General features: G+C 43.2%; 3 protein-coding genes across 3 annotated transcripts; 1 reads left to right on the forward strand and 2 right to left on the reverse strand.

The window, feature by feature from the left end:
* Positions 1–513: 513 nt before the first annotated feature.
* Positions 514–2,838, reverse strand: LOC129587903 (uncharacterized). The gene is made up of 3 exons (XM_055481854.1): positions 2,649–2,838; positions 1,892–2,293; positions 514–1,163 (listed from the first exon to the last, which is right to left on the reverse strand). Exons 2-3 carry the CDS (start codon positions 2,271–2,273, stop codon positions 1,000–1,002), a joined length of 546 nt encoding a protein of 181 aa, XP_055337829.1. The 5' UTR covers positions 2,274–2,293; positions 2,649–2,838; the 3' UTR covers positions 514–999.
* Positions 2,839–3,641: 803 nt separating this feature from the next.
* On the reverse strand, positions 3,642–6,547 carry LOC129587902 (uncharacterized). The gene is made up of 5 exons (XM_055481852.1): positions 6,357–6,547; positions 6,076–6,286; positions 5,220–5,602; positions 4,935–5,072; positions 3,642–4,218 (listed from the first exon to the last, which is right to left on the reverse strand). Exons 1-5 carry the CDS (start codon positions 6,394–6,396, stop codon positions 3,995–3,997), a joined length of 996 nt encoding a protein of 331 aa, XP_055337827.1. The 5' UTR covers positions 6,397–6,547; the 3' UTR covers positions 3,642–3,994.
* Positions 6,459–13,947, forward strand: LOC129587940 (speckle targeted PIP5K1A-regulated poly(A) polymerase-like). Its single transcript, XM_055481917.1, has 8 exons — positions 6,459–6,512; positions 7,283–7,576; positions 8,675–9,109; positions 9,995–10,134; positions 10,181–10,238; positions 10,314–10,549; positions 11,837–12,177; positions 13,002–13,947. Exons 1-8 carry the CDS (start codon positions 6,459–6,461, stop codon positions 13,880–13,882), a joined length of 2,439 nt encoding a protein of 812 aa, XP_055337892.1. The 3' UTR covers positions 13,883–13,947.
* Positions 13,948–14,269: the final 322 nt, after the last annotated feature.

The raw sequence follows: 14,269 nt of genomic DNA on the forward strand, positions 1-14,269 counted from the left end.
CCTGTATTTACCGATTTTATTTGCTCGCGAAAGCAGAAAAATCAGAATTGCTGATAAATTAAATATTGAAGCGCAAAAAATATGCAGTAAACAATTTTTCAATCATTTTTCGTGACGGTACTACTTGTCAAATGTGCGCTGTTAAAATCAAACCCGAATGATGCGGTAAAATGCCGCATTTTTAATTTTTTCATCACAAATAAATTGTTTATTTCTGGGTTTTCGTTGTTGCTTATTTTTTACGATTATTTATTTGAAATCATGTAACTATCCGCAAAAAAAACGGCAAATTTAGTTTTTAATTTCTTAAAGCACAAGTACTTCTAATTGATTAATTGTAATTTGTAGATCAGCAAATTCCAATTATCCCCAATTTAAAATAAATTATTTCTCAATTTTTCTGCCGTTAAAATTCAAATTCCTACGTTTTATTGCCTTATTTTGCATGAGTAAATTCATCAATAAATTGTACGTGTTTTCTATGGAATTACCGGAAAGCCGCCACGCACCGCACACAAGAACTGGACTTTATCGAAGAAGAGAGAATAATACTAAGTTAAACCGAGCTCCTCTGTACACCAAGACTCAAAACTGCGTTCGGACAAAAAGAGAAAACCGCCACGTATTCGTCAAAAACATCATATCTCCGAGCTACACACAGCGCAATAAGGAGCGCGTTTTTCCACAGACGTAACAAACAACCATGTCGCCAAGAATCATTTGTGCGCGCAGAAACACGTCTCCCACCCACCGCGGAGAGAGAAGATTTCTCTTTTTTGGTCAAGGCCGGAAAACGGAAATTCTATACGTAACAAACAACCGGTGCGGCTTCGTACAAACACGCACACGTACTACGAGAGGAATTCTTCAGCTCGAAAATAAAGCGCTAAACGGACATTATTATCAAAAAAATATAATGGAAGTTAAAAAACGACCCACGAGCTTAAACACGGATGATACGATGGGGGAGGATGCCTGGATGAAGAAGAAGGGGGTCCTCTAATAACCGCCACGGCCACCGCCGTCGTTCTCCGGACAGTTGCGGAAATATGCCGACTGGCCGCATTTGTAGCACGAGCGGTCGCCGCCGCCGCCGCCCCCTCCGCCACCGTAACCTCCACTGCGGCCTCCGTATCCTCCGCCGCCACCACCATACCCACCGCCTACACAAGACACAATCACCGGTTGAGGCCACTGATAACAGCGGATGACGCAAGCATGTCATTATCAACCAGAATAAATTCAATAATTATCGCCGAAATATCCGATCTCGTAACATGTTATCATTCACATTAACAAAGCGTTGAATAAGCGTAGAATAAATACTGATTAAATCGATCACCATCATGACTTGTCATTCAGATTTCTTCATCTTAAATTGATTATCATTTCGGACGAATTTTTAACTGCAATAAAAAAACTGAAATTTTTGAAATTCTGAAATTATATCAATTTAATTTAGGCGAACACATGAGAAATATGGCTAAAATATCTGCTTGGCCTAAGATTAATCTGGCAAATTTTTATCGCAGCACCATGAGAAAATTAATTCTATTTCACAGAAATTTTATGCGGAAGTCAGCCTACTCAAACTAAGAAAAATTCGAAACTTGAATTTCTGAATTCTTACCGAAAAAATTCAACAATAAAATAACTGCACTACTGAATTATGACCAAAATAAAAAAACAGAAATTCGGTATTTAAATTGAATAAATTTAAAAAATAATTATTCTTACCGGAAAAATTCGGCAATTAAATCATCCAAATTAATTCGGAATTTCATTGAATAAATATAATTTCAAAATTCGATTGCCTAAATATTACCTCGAAATTCTTACCGAAAAAATTCCATAAAAAATTCCCAAAAAAATCGAATTTCCGGCAACTCACCGCCTCCGTAGCCACCGCCACCGCCGTATCCTCCACGACGTCCCCCGCCGCTACGCTGATCACGCGGCTTGGCCCAGGCCACACGCAGCTCGGATCCGCCCAGCTCCTGCCCGCTGACATTGCTGATGGCGTTCTCCGCATCACCCTGGTCCTCGAAGACCACAAAGCCGAAACGCGGCGAGTCGCTGTTAGTGGACATCCACAGGTCCTTGACGTTGCCCACCTTCTGGAAGGTCTGACGGACCTGCTCTTCGCTCACCCCGTCGGCGATGCCGCCGACATGCAGCCGGAATCCACCCGACTTCTCATCCCGGGTCGGCGTACCCTGGAAGCCGCCGCCGCGGCCGAACGAACGTCCGCCACCAGAATAGTCGCTATCCATGGTTGGAATGCCTTGGATCTCTACATACAAGCGTTCCACACCGTCAACATCCTGATCACATCGCAATTAAATTGAAAAAAGAACAGGGAAAGGAAAAAACATTGGGGAAATCCCATTATACGGCGGCGACCCAAGCGGTATTCTTCCTCTTCATTTCAAATTAAAATTTCGCAGAATGACTACAGTTACACGGAAAAATTTTGCTGATTAAATTACCTTTAAACAGTCTGTGAATTTTCTGTTACAAAATCAACGGAAAAAAGTCAAAACAGCAGCGAGGAAATCGGTTTTCCGCGGAGGACCCAGACGGATCACCGCGGCTCTCTACGCAGCTATCTACCACAAAATAATTCTACAAACTTCAAATCCACGTACCTGAGATGGACTAGGAAGAAAACCGAAACTTCACACAAACAAGAATCAACGGAAACCACGAAGCAGCCCGATGGACGCTGCCAAAACCCCAAAAACCCGCACGAAACACGACGAACCGGCTTCTCCCGATGAGACAGCCCAACGCTTTTCGATTCAGTTGCTTGGATGAAAATGAAATGCGGTGCTGCTGTGCGGTGTGATGATGGCGTCGTCGCAGCCGCAACGAGGCAACTCGGTCGGCTACACGCGGGCGGAGAAATTACCCCGGGTGTTGCGCGATAGTGTACGCCGTGCTGTGTACACGCAGCACGGCAGCCGCTGCGCATATCCACACGGAAGTCGGCGTACGAGCGTATGCGCACGTGTACAGTGCAGCCGCTTGTACGAGTAGCATGGCATGATAACCGCAGCAGCCAATCAGAAGCGGCGGCTGGGCATTCAAATTTTCATCCGCGAATCGGTATGCTGACTGCGCGGTCATACGCACTGAACAAAATTGCGTACACACTACACAATACACACACCACTTGTCTGATCATGAACCGACCTGTTTTTCTGCGAAAACGCCGACTCGGATATTTTGAAAATGCGCGCGGCCATTTCGCAATCGCAGCGATCTGCCAAGTGCCTGGGAAACTAAAACTACGCCGATTTTGTAATCAACAGAATTCTTCCATTTATTTGTTACATCATTGAGTTTGAATAATTTTAACTCCGTTTTGTGGCTTTCGTCAGTTTAGCTGGCTGGTTAATGCTGCGCTTCCCTTGCTGTTTCTGTTTCACACATTCGTTGGCAATTATAGCGAAAGCTGCATACTGGCAATTCGCTATATGCGCTATTTTTCGTTTGTTCAACACACACTGTATTATCCTTTTAGCGCTATAAAAATGCATCCCGAAAAATACAGAAATTCCCTACGACTACGAGTATCCTTAATATCGGGTAACTTTGGAGATTTTTTTTATCTGTGAGATCTAACTGCAGAAAATAAATCCATCACCAACGATTTCATCACAAAATTATCACAAAAAAAACTAGTAACATCAAATTCAAGATCAGAAAGATAAGCATCGGAAACCCGTCTCTCACCCACCGCGAAGAGAGGAGATTTCTAATTTTCGGTCAAGGCCGGGAAAACGAAATTCTATACGTAACAAACAACCGGTGCGGCTTCGTACACACACGCACACGTACTACGAGAGGAATTCTTTAGCTCGAAAATAAAGCGCTAAACGGACATTATTATCAAAAAAATATCTAATGGAAGTTAAAAAAAACGACCCACGAGCTTAAACACGGATGATACGATGGGGGGAGGATGCCTGGATGAAGGGGGGAGGGTCTCCTAATAACCGCCACGCCCACCGCCGTCGTTCTCCGGACAGTTGCGGGAAATATGCCCCGACTGGCCGCACTTGTAGCACGAACGGTCCCCGCCGCCGCCGCCACCTCCCCGGCCGCCACCGCCGCCATATCCCCCGCCGCCGCCATAGCCCCCGCCGCCGCCTCCGCCACCGTAACCTCCACTGCGGCCTCCGTATCCTCCGCCGCCGCCTCCATACCCGCGTCCTACACAAGACAAAGGCGACTGATAACACCGGATGATGCAAGCATTTCATTATCGCGCGTATTATCAACCACAATAAATTCAATAATTATCGCCAAAATATCCGATCGCGTAACACGTAATCTTTCACATTGAATAAGCGTAAAATAAATCCGAATTAAACCAATCACTGCAGCGGAAAGCCGGCTTGAATTTTTTTTCAAATTTCTTCATCTTAAACTAATTATCATTTTAGACGAATTTTCAATTGCAATAAGAAAATAATATTATTAAAATTCTGGAATTGTTTCGATTTAATTTACCCGAACCATGAGAAATACGGCTAAAATATCTGCTTGGCCTAAGACTAATCTGACAAATTTTTTATCGCAACACCATGAGAAAATTAATCGATTTCACGGAAATTTTATGCGAAGTCAGCCTACGAAAATTAAGAAAAATTCGATACTTAAATCTCTGAATTCCTGCCGCAAAAAATTAGCAATAAAATTACTGCACTACTGAATTATGGCCAAAATAAAATCAGCAGAAATTCGGTATTTAAACTGAATAAATTTAAAACAGAATTATTCTTACCGGAAAAATTCGCCAATTAAATCATCCAAGTTAATTCGGAACTTATTAATTCAAAATTTGATTGGCTAAATATTAACCCGAAAATTTCACCGATTAAATTCAATAAAAAATTCCCAAAAAAATCGAATTTCCGGCAACTCACCGCCTCCGTAGCCACCGCCACCGCCGTATCCTCCACGACGTCCCCCGCCGCTACGCTGATCACGCGGCTTGGCCCAGGCCACACGCAGCTCGGATCCGCCCAGCTCCTGTCCGCTGACAATGCTGATGGCGTTCGCCGCTATCAAACATTGGAAAATTCCCATCACACACCGGCTTTCCCATTGCAAACTGGTTCATAGTCAGTATTAGCGAATAAATCAACTTATAACAGCATCCGCGGTCAAACTACTAAAAATGATTAAATTAAAACATTAAAAAAATTTACCCCAAGTTGCGTCACCGCCTGCGAGACCGGGAGTTTCCCATTTAGCCACGATCTCCGTCTCAGCCAAGTGGGCCAAATTATTACGATTCAGATATTCAAAACTCGTCTGCGCATCGGCGGCGTCCAGGAACGCCAGGGTGCGGATCCTGGGGTTACCCCCGACCGTGTGCACCAGAATGGGGACCACGTTTCCGGCATCAAAAATGGGGGCAGTCACCACGTCGCCGTTTCCGGCATCAAGGAGCGCAGCGCGCAGGTGGTCGTCGGTGACGTCCGGAATCAACGATTGTACGCGGAATCTATAGCGGCCACCGATCAGCCGTGGATGTTGTGACGTTGAGAGCGACCATCGCTGAGCGTTCTGCTGGGCGTTGTTGAAGTTTCTACAGTCGAGAGTCACAGATTAATATTAAATTAAATTGTTTACATTTCAAACATTCCTAGTATCTGAAAACCATAAAATGTACGAGACATCCAAATTATGAAATATATAATTTATTAATTAATAATCAATTAATATGATCAAATCATTTCATTGTTAATCAGGCTGATATCATCCTTGTGGTTCTAGGCAGTATTTTTTTAAAATTTTTCAGACAGAAAATTCGGAATCAGCGTTATCGATTCACCTACAGCAGAAGCTGCGCAAAATACACAAAATAATTTTTGAAATTTTGACTCCATTGCTACCACCCATGGTAGTTGTTTTACCTTCGATTTTATTAAAAATATTTTTAAAATTTTAACTAGAAAAAATTCATTCACCCATTTTGCATTTTTTACTCGGTTTCAGTTAAACGTATTTGCTGCTCATCCTCACGAAATTAAGACTGCGTTATTATAACAGCATTCCTACCCCACAGGCACCCGGAGAGCGGCTTGATTTCCATGGACAAAAACAGAAAACACTCGGAGCCCGCCGCGGTACTGCACGGTGCTGCAGACCGGATCGAACTGGGCACCCTGAAGGCCCAGATCCTGCCCCAAATTAGTCAGGCCATCAAGAGCCACTACGTCGACGAGAAGAGGGTGTTTTTCTTGCAGTAGCTGTATTTGAGCGTTTGGCGCTGGAAAAGCGACAGCAATTAATTTAGCACACATGGCTACGAAGAGCTGTCAAGAACACTCTTGCTTTACCTGGAGTTATAATAAGGTTAAATGTGGGTTGCCCGGCCATTCTAGCCAGTAATAAAAATCAAAATTCTAGCACGAGACAAAAACAAACCGACTTAACCGAGTATGTCGTTGCGGAAGCGGGGAGAAGAAACAGCAGAACCGAAAATGGGGAACCTGGCAAACTGCACGAGCTGACGATGATTTGCAAAATTGCAAACTAGGCCGGCGGCGCACACCGTTCAGCGGACAGCGAGTCGAAAATTAGCCCGGGGTGTCGTGCTCTGTCCTACGGATGACAGCGTACGACAGGCAAGGCAGCCGTGATACAGTTCCGCTGAGCAGTGTGAACTCCATCGAGTCTATGTTGTGGAAACCATTTTCACTGCCACTGGAACTGGACCGTTTTTCTCATGATTCTTGATTTTAGTTTTGATCTTCCGTTAAAAACCAACTTCTTTTAACATTTTAATTCAAGATTGTGTAATTTTAAAATAATTTAAAATAACTGAATTGTGAATTTTGTCTCCGAGGGCACAAACAGCAATGATGAAGTCTCAGTTTTCATTCCTGGCATTGGTATAGTATGCGAAACAAACAAATAGAGCGCATTCAGCGAAATCGCGGTGCAACACTTCCGGTTGCAATATTCTGCAAAGGCATACATCAGAGACAGCATGGCCAGCGCCTCGTTTACCTCGTTGCACTAGCCAAACGCACTGCACTGCCAAAAACAATCGCCGTGATTTGTGAAACGACGCGGTGGCTTTTTTGAAGGTTTTCTTCACAGTTTTTCTCAGCGCATATTTCCGTTAAAAAAACACTTTCCTTTTAGTTTGTAAATTTTTAAACTTTAATCCGGATGGCCAGATGACTGCCGTGAACAGCTGCTGTCTGCTGCGTATCCGGTAAAAACCACCTGTTTATTAGCCTGCGTACGAGAACGCTAGTTGACTGCGCAGTGCGATTTACGAGCATCTTCTGATTCTTGTCTTTGTGGAGCGTCCTCCCGACCGCGTTTTGGCCCGGACCCGCAGCGCGATGCTCCCGCGGTTGTTGAGACAGGGGAGTCGTTGGCCTGGACGCCGTCTGCGTCGTCAGCGCTGTCGGCCAGCAGGATCGCTGAACTGCGGCGCTCGCTGTTCATTCCCTGTCTGCCGGACGAGATCGAGCTGAAAGAGCTGGCCGCGCGTCTCACGCTGCTCGGGAATATTCAGGAGATTATTGTCAAGAGGAATCAACGGGTAAGTTTTGCCAATACGGATTTATCATTTTATTGTAGATTTTAAAAAATTATTCTGCGTGAAAAAATGTGAAAATAATTGAATTGTTGATTTAATTAGTCATTTTTAATTCTGTCGAATTTCGTCACCATTTTCCGTTCTCGACTTTGCGTGGTGTGATGTTGCCATAGTTTTTCGCTCTTCTTGTCAATTTCGAGATGCGGTTGTTGTCATGGTAAATGACCGTAGTTTTCTTGAGAATTTGCTGCAACTATGGTAACATGCGCTGCACCGCAAATAATTTTTTTGCCAAACGTTTTAATTATTGTATTATTTTCGTACGTGCCAATTGGCAGTTCAAATTATTTTTGCTCCGAAAATACGATTTTTATTACAGCATTATTTTTGGTCGGCTTTCGTTGAATGTTCGGTTCTTTGGTGAATTCCGGTTTTCAATTACGAAATAATTTTTACTCGCTGAAAGCGGATTGTGGTAAATTTGCAGGCGTTTTTCTTCGATTAATTTGAAAAAGCGATTTAACAATTATTGATCAGTTGATTTGCAAATTATGAATCAATTATTAAGCAAATGCAGTCAATTATTCGGTGCATTTTTTGTTGGTCGGTTTATCGGTTTTCATTTATTTTTGAAATTATTCTTGTAGTCGTGCTTGGCTTGCTGATTAATTACTTGTGATTTGTGAAGCGACATGACATGGCATGACGCATTAATTTTGCGTTTGTGAGGTTTTTTCCTGACGATTTCTTTTTTGTAGAAGTGACTACATTGATTAAACACATTTGTACTAATTCTGTGTACATATTTTACGTAGCAGCTGAAATTACGTAGCAGCTGAAATTCGAAATAGATCGAACCGAATTATGTTTTCAACCATTGATAATTTATTTTTGAAAATTACCGAACCCTATCCGTTTCGAATCGCCGAATCGGATCAATTTGTACTAAGCGTGCCGTGTGGAAATTTTAAATGCTCAGCGTAAAACGCAGCCAGAATTAATTGATTTAATTTTGGAATTATCAGTTATGTGATTTATTTGCCTGCGACCTGGCGGTGCGCCGATAAAAATCCCCGTTGCGCATAATTATATAATTGGCAGGCGGTGCGCTTCGGCATCGTCGTCTTCGTGGAGGAGGAATCGGCGTTCGACGCGCTGCAGGCCGGCCTCGTGGTGCAGGAGCAGCGCGTGGCCATGGAGCCGCGCCGGTCGCCGGACGGCCACCCGCACCCGCCGCGGCTGCCCCGCGACACGCCCACGCCCCTCATCGTGCAGCGCGCCCCCGGGGGCCGCGGCGTCCCTTTATCTGTTTTGCCGGCGGGCGTGCCGGTCCTCAGCGAAGACGAGGCTTACGAGCACCACCGCACGGGACGGCCCCCGGGGGCGGTGGCCTTCCGCGCCCCCGTCCTCCACAGCTGGCTGGAGTTGGTGCAGAAGAGGCAGCTGGCTGTTCCCGTGGTGCCGCTGGCCGGGGAGGCCGTCAAGCGGAAGAAGGCGCCCCACCACAAATTCTCCTTTCTCACCGAGACGGATGATGTAAGTGCAATGGGTATGTATTTTCGCCACTTATTGACAATTTGTACCGCGCTTGATTTCTGTATAAATTTTGCTGGGTTTTTGTGCATTTTTTTGTTGAGTTATTTTATCCGTATACTGCCTTGCTTTTTCATTAATATTTGCATACGGATTTGTTTTGGTTGTATTTGATTTAGTTATGTTCATTTCAATTTTTGTTTAATTTTCTTGGATTATTTTGAGTGAGTTTTTTCTTTAATTTTGAGTGAGTTTTTTACTTGGTTTAAAAGATATTATTCTGGATTTATTCAAATTTGGGAAGTATTGAATTTTCAGTTTATTGAATTTTTTCGTGTAGCAATATTTTTTGCCGGCTAATTTGCGCGATATTTCTGTGAAGACATTTTTGGTGATTGTAATACTACCAATCATCAATCATTTTTGGTGATGGTAATTTATTAAGTATTTCCCCGGATTGAAATAGTATGTTTGGTATTTACAAATGCATGAAGTTTTGATCAGGGATTTTTGGGCGCGAAATTAGATTTTTGAATGCGGCTTGCGCTTTTCATCGCGTTGCTGCCGTTGCAGGAATTTGTTTCCAAAAATATATTTCAAAATTTTTGTTGTGCCGCAGCTCTAAATCCTCATCTTAATTTCAAAAGGGAATTTTTATTTTAATTTTCGAAAAGATTACTTCCAGTAGTTTTTTCAACTGATTGTTTTCGAAAACGTCCTATTAAGCACAATACGCTTCTCGAAAAATACTGCCGGTTTTTCATTTCAACGCATGATTTCCATCTTTCACCATTTCTCGGCCTGCTACCGGCAAAATCGCGTTAATATTTGCATAGTTATTTATTTTGATTTTTACTTCATCGTTTGGTAAGATGAATGGTGTTGCAGCCGTGTCAGCAAATGCGCTTGTTGATGGAGCGGTCGCAGTTGAGTGAGGAGGAACGCGATGCACGGGAAAAGTTGAGGCGGCAGCTGGAAGCCACGTTCCGGCGGTGCACGGTGCGTCTGTACGGATCCCTGACTATAAGGTAACCCCTTTAATTCTACAATTTTTTAATTTCTTAACATGAATAGCAATAATTTCTTTATTTTGTTTTATAAGATGAATAGCAATTTATCAGCAGTAAATACCGTATGTGGCGTAATTAACATTTTGATGTAATTTAATTTGTGTTCCGTATTTTTGTTTTTCATACCCCGCGAGCAGCCGATGAGCTATTATTTTTCCAACGTGACGCAGCTGTTCCAGTGCCCGTACGAGCCGTGGGAGCTGGCTGGGGAGTCGCCGAAAGACATCCTGCGCCTGATGGAGAAGCTGCTGCGCTACCTGGCCAAGAGCGAGAACTACGAGGACGTGATGGCCATTCCCGCGGCCCGCACGCCCATCCTCAAGCTGCGCCATCCCGCCGCGCACCTCAGCGTCGACGTCTCCTTCACCAGCAAGTACGCACCCGCGCTCGACGCTCAGAATTAATCATTATTATTTTTGGAATTAATCAAGAATAATTACCAAATTAATTTGGACTTCTGTAGATATACGAATAATTTAAGAAAATAAAAATGAATTATTTTCCGGTATCGTAATTATTTTTTTAACTATAAAGAGGAATAATTGAAACAATAATTGGGTGTTCTTTAGAGTTTTAAATTCATTAAGAATAAAATAATATGAGTTATTTTCGGCAATTATATTTACTATTTGACGTTGCAGTAATATGGAATAATGGGCGAAATCAGTTGAAAAATCGCTATAAAATAATAAAAATAAGAACGACAATAATTATAATAGTAATAATTATTAAGGAAGATAATCCAATCATTGGAATAATAAATCAAATGATTGATGAAAAAATAATAATAATTGATCCAATAATCAAAAATAATAATAATTGATCCAATAATCGATCCAATAATCCGATAATGATAATCCAATAATTGGAATAATAATCCTTCCAATAATTATTTTGGAAGATGGGGTAAAATATTGTAGTTGTGGTGTTTTTAATACGTTATTTGATGGTTGGCTCTACGACAGGTCTACGAATGCCGAGTAGCCAATTGAGATGTGTACAAAATGATTGCACAACGTATCTCTAAATTTGCACAGGATCGTAGTGCAGTGGCGCCGCTGTTTAGCACTTAGTACGGTTTTCTTATTCGATTCAGATTGCTAATCCTGTTTTTTCATTCTTGTTAGCCTGCTTAGTCCTAACCGTAATTTATCAAATTATATAACGGATAGTCAGTGGTCTCCCAGATTAATTATCCAGATAATTTTGCGAACAGTTTTTGTCTGTTATTACTGTGCATTAGAAGAAAAGGGTGTATTATTTCGACAAAAGCCCGTATACATAACAAAATGCCTGCGCCGATTTACACTAATAAAAATGATCGAATTTTAACATTAAAAAAACATCAACAACATTAAAAAAACATTAAAAGAAGAAAATGAATTAAAACAGTGACGTTGAAGAAATGCATAATAAACTGCAGGTTGGTGTTCGAGAACACAGGCCTGCTGATTCTGTACAGCCATCCGGCTGCAAATTAGAAATAAATTTCCAGAAATAAATTTTAGAAATTACATTTTGATTTCTGTAAATAAATTTCAGTAAGGTGAGTAAAAATTTTTACAAATAAACCATAGTAAAAATTTTCAATCCAGATATGTATCTTTTAATAGACGAATGTCGGTAGCAAATAAACTTAAATAATCAGTCATAATTGCAGGTTAGTGTTCGAGAACACGGGCCTGTTGATTTTATATAGCCACCTGGAGCCCCGGCTGCGGCCGCTGGTGTTGACGCTGCGGCAGTGGGCGGACGCCAAGGAGCTGACGGGCAGCGAGGGACTGACCAAGTACGCCCTGACGCTGCTCCTCGTCTTCTTCCTCCACACCCAGGAACCCGCCGTCCTCCCGCCGCCCGACGAGATCCACCGCCATGTCGTGAATAATCCCCGTCTGACGCGCTTTTTGGACGAGGAAGGCGGCTTCAGCTTCGATCTGCCCGAGAGGAAATTGGCCGACTTGGCCAGCGAGTTGCCGCCCTCGACAAATACGAAAACGGAAGGTACGTTATTTGTTGCATTTCTTGTCGCTGAATTTATCTGGTCGCATTTTGTCTTTCGTATTATCCACGATTTATTGCTTCGCATTTCACAATGATATTAAAAATTAATATTAATAAATTCTGATTTGTAGTTCGGGTTTTGAAAATTAATGCCTTTGTTCTGTGATTACGCACTATTTTACCGTGGGTACTAAAACTGTTGCTCCGAATTAAATTATTTTTAATTCTTAATAGCTGCTTTATGGGTTGAAAAATAAAAACCGCCGTAATAAATTTTGTAATTAAGTACCGTGCGTAGTAAGTACTAAAATGAATATGCTACGTTTAATTAATCGTTAAGTTTTTGAAAAATGTTTAACGAATTGCGGAATAAAAAAGCCGACAAATGTTTAACGGATTGCAGAACTTTCTGCTAGAAAGCCGACAAAATCACATCGCAGACTTATAGGAAGGAAACAAAATACTGATATATAAGCGCCTTTTATAATTACCGTGCCAAAATTAATCATCTTGATTTAATGATTGTGTTATTTTTGGTTTTGCCGTTTTGTTAATTCGCCTGTGTACTGGCAACTAAAAACCGCTGTAATTAAACCTTTTGGTTGAAAATAACAATAATTACGATTTTTGCTCAGTGCTGTTGGGAAATATTGAAATTAATATTCTAAGAAATACAGTCATTCGTTGCGAAATGTACCTTACTGTTGCTTTTGAAATCGGCATGTCGTTCCGATTTTGTATATAAGTTACTAAATTATTCATTTAACTGCACATTAATTAGCATTTTTTATATACATTTATATATACGCTTCGCCGTATTGCAGCGGATTTATTGTTGGATTTTTTCGAGTATTACTCCACCTTCTCCTTCCCCACGACGGTGATGCGCGGCTGGAGCGGCGAAGTGGTCCCGCTGAGCGATTTCCGCGATTCCCTGCCGCCCACGGGCGACCCCTTCAAATTGCGCTACGTGAACCTGCAGGACCCCTTCGATCTGTCGCACAACATCGCCAAGAGCGTCTCGCTGACCACCTTCGTGGCGCTGCTGCGCTGGCTCCAAGAGGAGGTCGCCGTCTTCCGCCGGCGCGCGCTGAACCTCCTCCCGCTGCTGGAAACGGAGCGCGAAGACGTGGCGCCGCCGCCCGTCATGCTGTATGGTCACCACGGCTTCTCCTGCGCATTCTCAGCTGGAAGGCATCCACGCCATGGCGGCCTGAACAGTATTTTTTTGTGCAGATCGTTAGTATCAGCCGGCATCCCTGCAAAATTGGAGCCGCGAGGTACATCCCACACATCGGACCGCCGCCCAGATGGCTGCACCACGTTTGCGTGGCAACGCGGTATGTGTTTGGCGTGGGACGTGACCTGCGTGGATACTGTTGCTATGTCTCACCGGAAAGCCACATCAGTCACTGCGGGATCCGCCGCCGCACAGGCGGAGGATAGGAAAGCGGGATTGTACTTGTACCTTCAGGGCAGATACATCTTCGTACCGCTGGCTTTTGAAACTCTTGGACCATGGGGAAAGTCAGCTAGCCGATTAGTGAAAGAAATTGGCAAGCGACTTCAACAGCATACGGGTGAGCCTCGCTCCCATGAGTACCTCCGTCAACGACTGTCGCTGGAAATTCAGCGAGGCAACGCTGCTTCCGTGCTCGGGACAATGGAGGGAGCGGCAGCATTAAATGAGTTATTTTTTATTTGATTTATTGTTTTGAAACAGTGATGTTACCGCTACTGGCTTGTGCTAATAAAACACATCATACCTGACGGAGATATCTACAACAGAACATATGAAATGCCAGTGCAGTGATCATTTTGGGAATAGCAAGTGCGTTATGCGTCTCGTTTCGCTCCTGACATGCAGCGATCTTCCCGGATCCCTTCCTTCATTGTCCGGGACCGTCCTGGCTGTTTATCTGGCGCTGGTAGTACGTGAACAACTATAGTCTAAAGGCCATCGGTCACCGCGGCGGACAGTGGGCGTGGACGGCGCACATACAACGGCTGGCCTTGCAGGGCGGTGCAGTGAAAGGTCACGCTGGTCTGCAGTCATCACCGGTCCTCGGGCAGGCGTCCCGGTGGATGCAGC

Source organism: Paramacrobiotus metropolitanus, unplaced genomic scaffold (assembly GCF_019649055.1).
Source record: "Paramacrobiotus metropolitanus isolate TYO unplaced genomic scaffold, Prichtersi_v1.0 Parri_scaffold0000027, whole genome shotgun sequence".
Classification (NCBI taxonomy): Eukaryota; Metazoa; Tardigrada; class Eutardigrada; order Parachela; family Macrobiotidae; genus Paramacrobiotus; species Paramacrobiotus metropolitanus.

What these genes read in the sequence shown, in the direction of transcription:
- LOC129587903 (XM_055481854.1), bottom strand. Translation starts at nt 2,273, where the DNA reads ATGGATAGCGACTATTCTGGTGGCGGACGTTCGTTCGGCCGCGGCGGC. An exon ending in TGGCGGTGGCTACGGAGGCG is followed by an intron (nt 1,164 to 1,891) that starts GTGAGTTGCCGG and finishes TGTCTTGTGTAG; the next exon opens with GCGGTGGGTATGGTGGTGGC.
- LOC129587902 (XM_055481852.1), bottom strand. Translation starts at nt 6,396, where the DNA reads ATGGCCGGGCAACCCACATTTAACCTTATTATAACTCCAG. An exon ending in TAACCTTATTATAACTCCAG is followed by an intron (nt 6,287 to 6,356) that starts GTAAAGCAAGAG and finishes TCGCTTTTCCAG; the next exon opens with CGCCAAACGCTCAAATACAG. An exon ending in AGGCGGTGACGCAACTTGGG is followed by an intron (nt 5,073 to 5,219) that starts GTAAATTTTTTT and finishes AATGTTTGATAG; the next exon opens with CGGCGAACGCCATCAGCATT.
- LOC129587940 (XM_055481917.1), top strand. Translation starts at nt 6,459, where the DNA reads ATGTCGTTGCGGAAGCGGGGAGAAGAAACAGCAGAACCGAAAATGGGG. An exon ending in TTGTCAAGAGGAATCAACGG is followed by an intron (nt 7,577 to 8,674) that starts GTAAGTTTTGCC and finishes TATAATTGGCAG; the next exon opens with GCGGTGCGCTTCGGCATCGT. An exon ending in GACAAATACGAAAACGGAAG is followed by an intron (nt 12,178 to 13,001) that starts GTACGTTATTTG and finishes GCCGTATTGCAG; the next exon opens with CGGATTTATTGTTGGATTTT.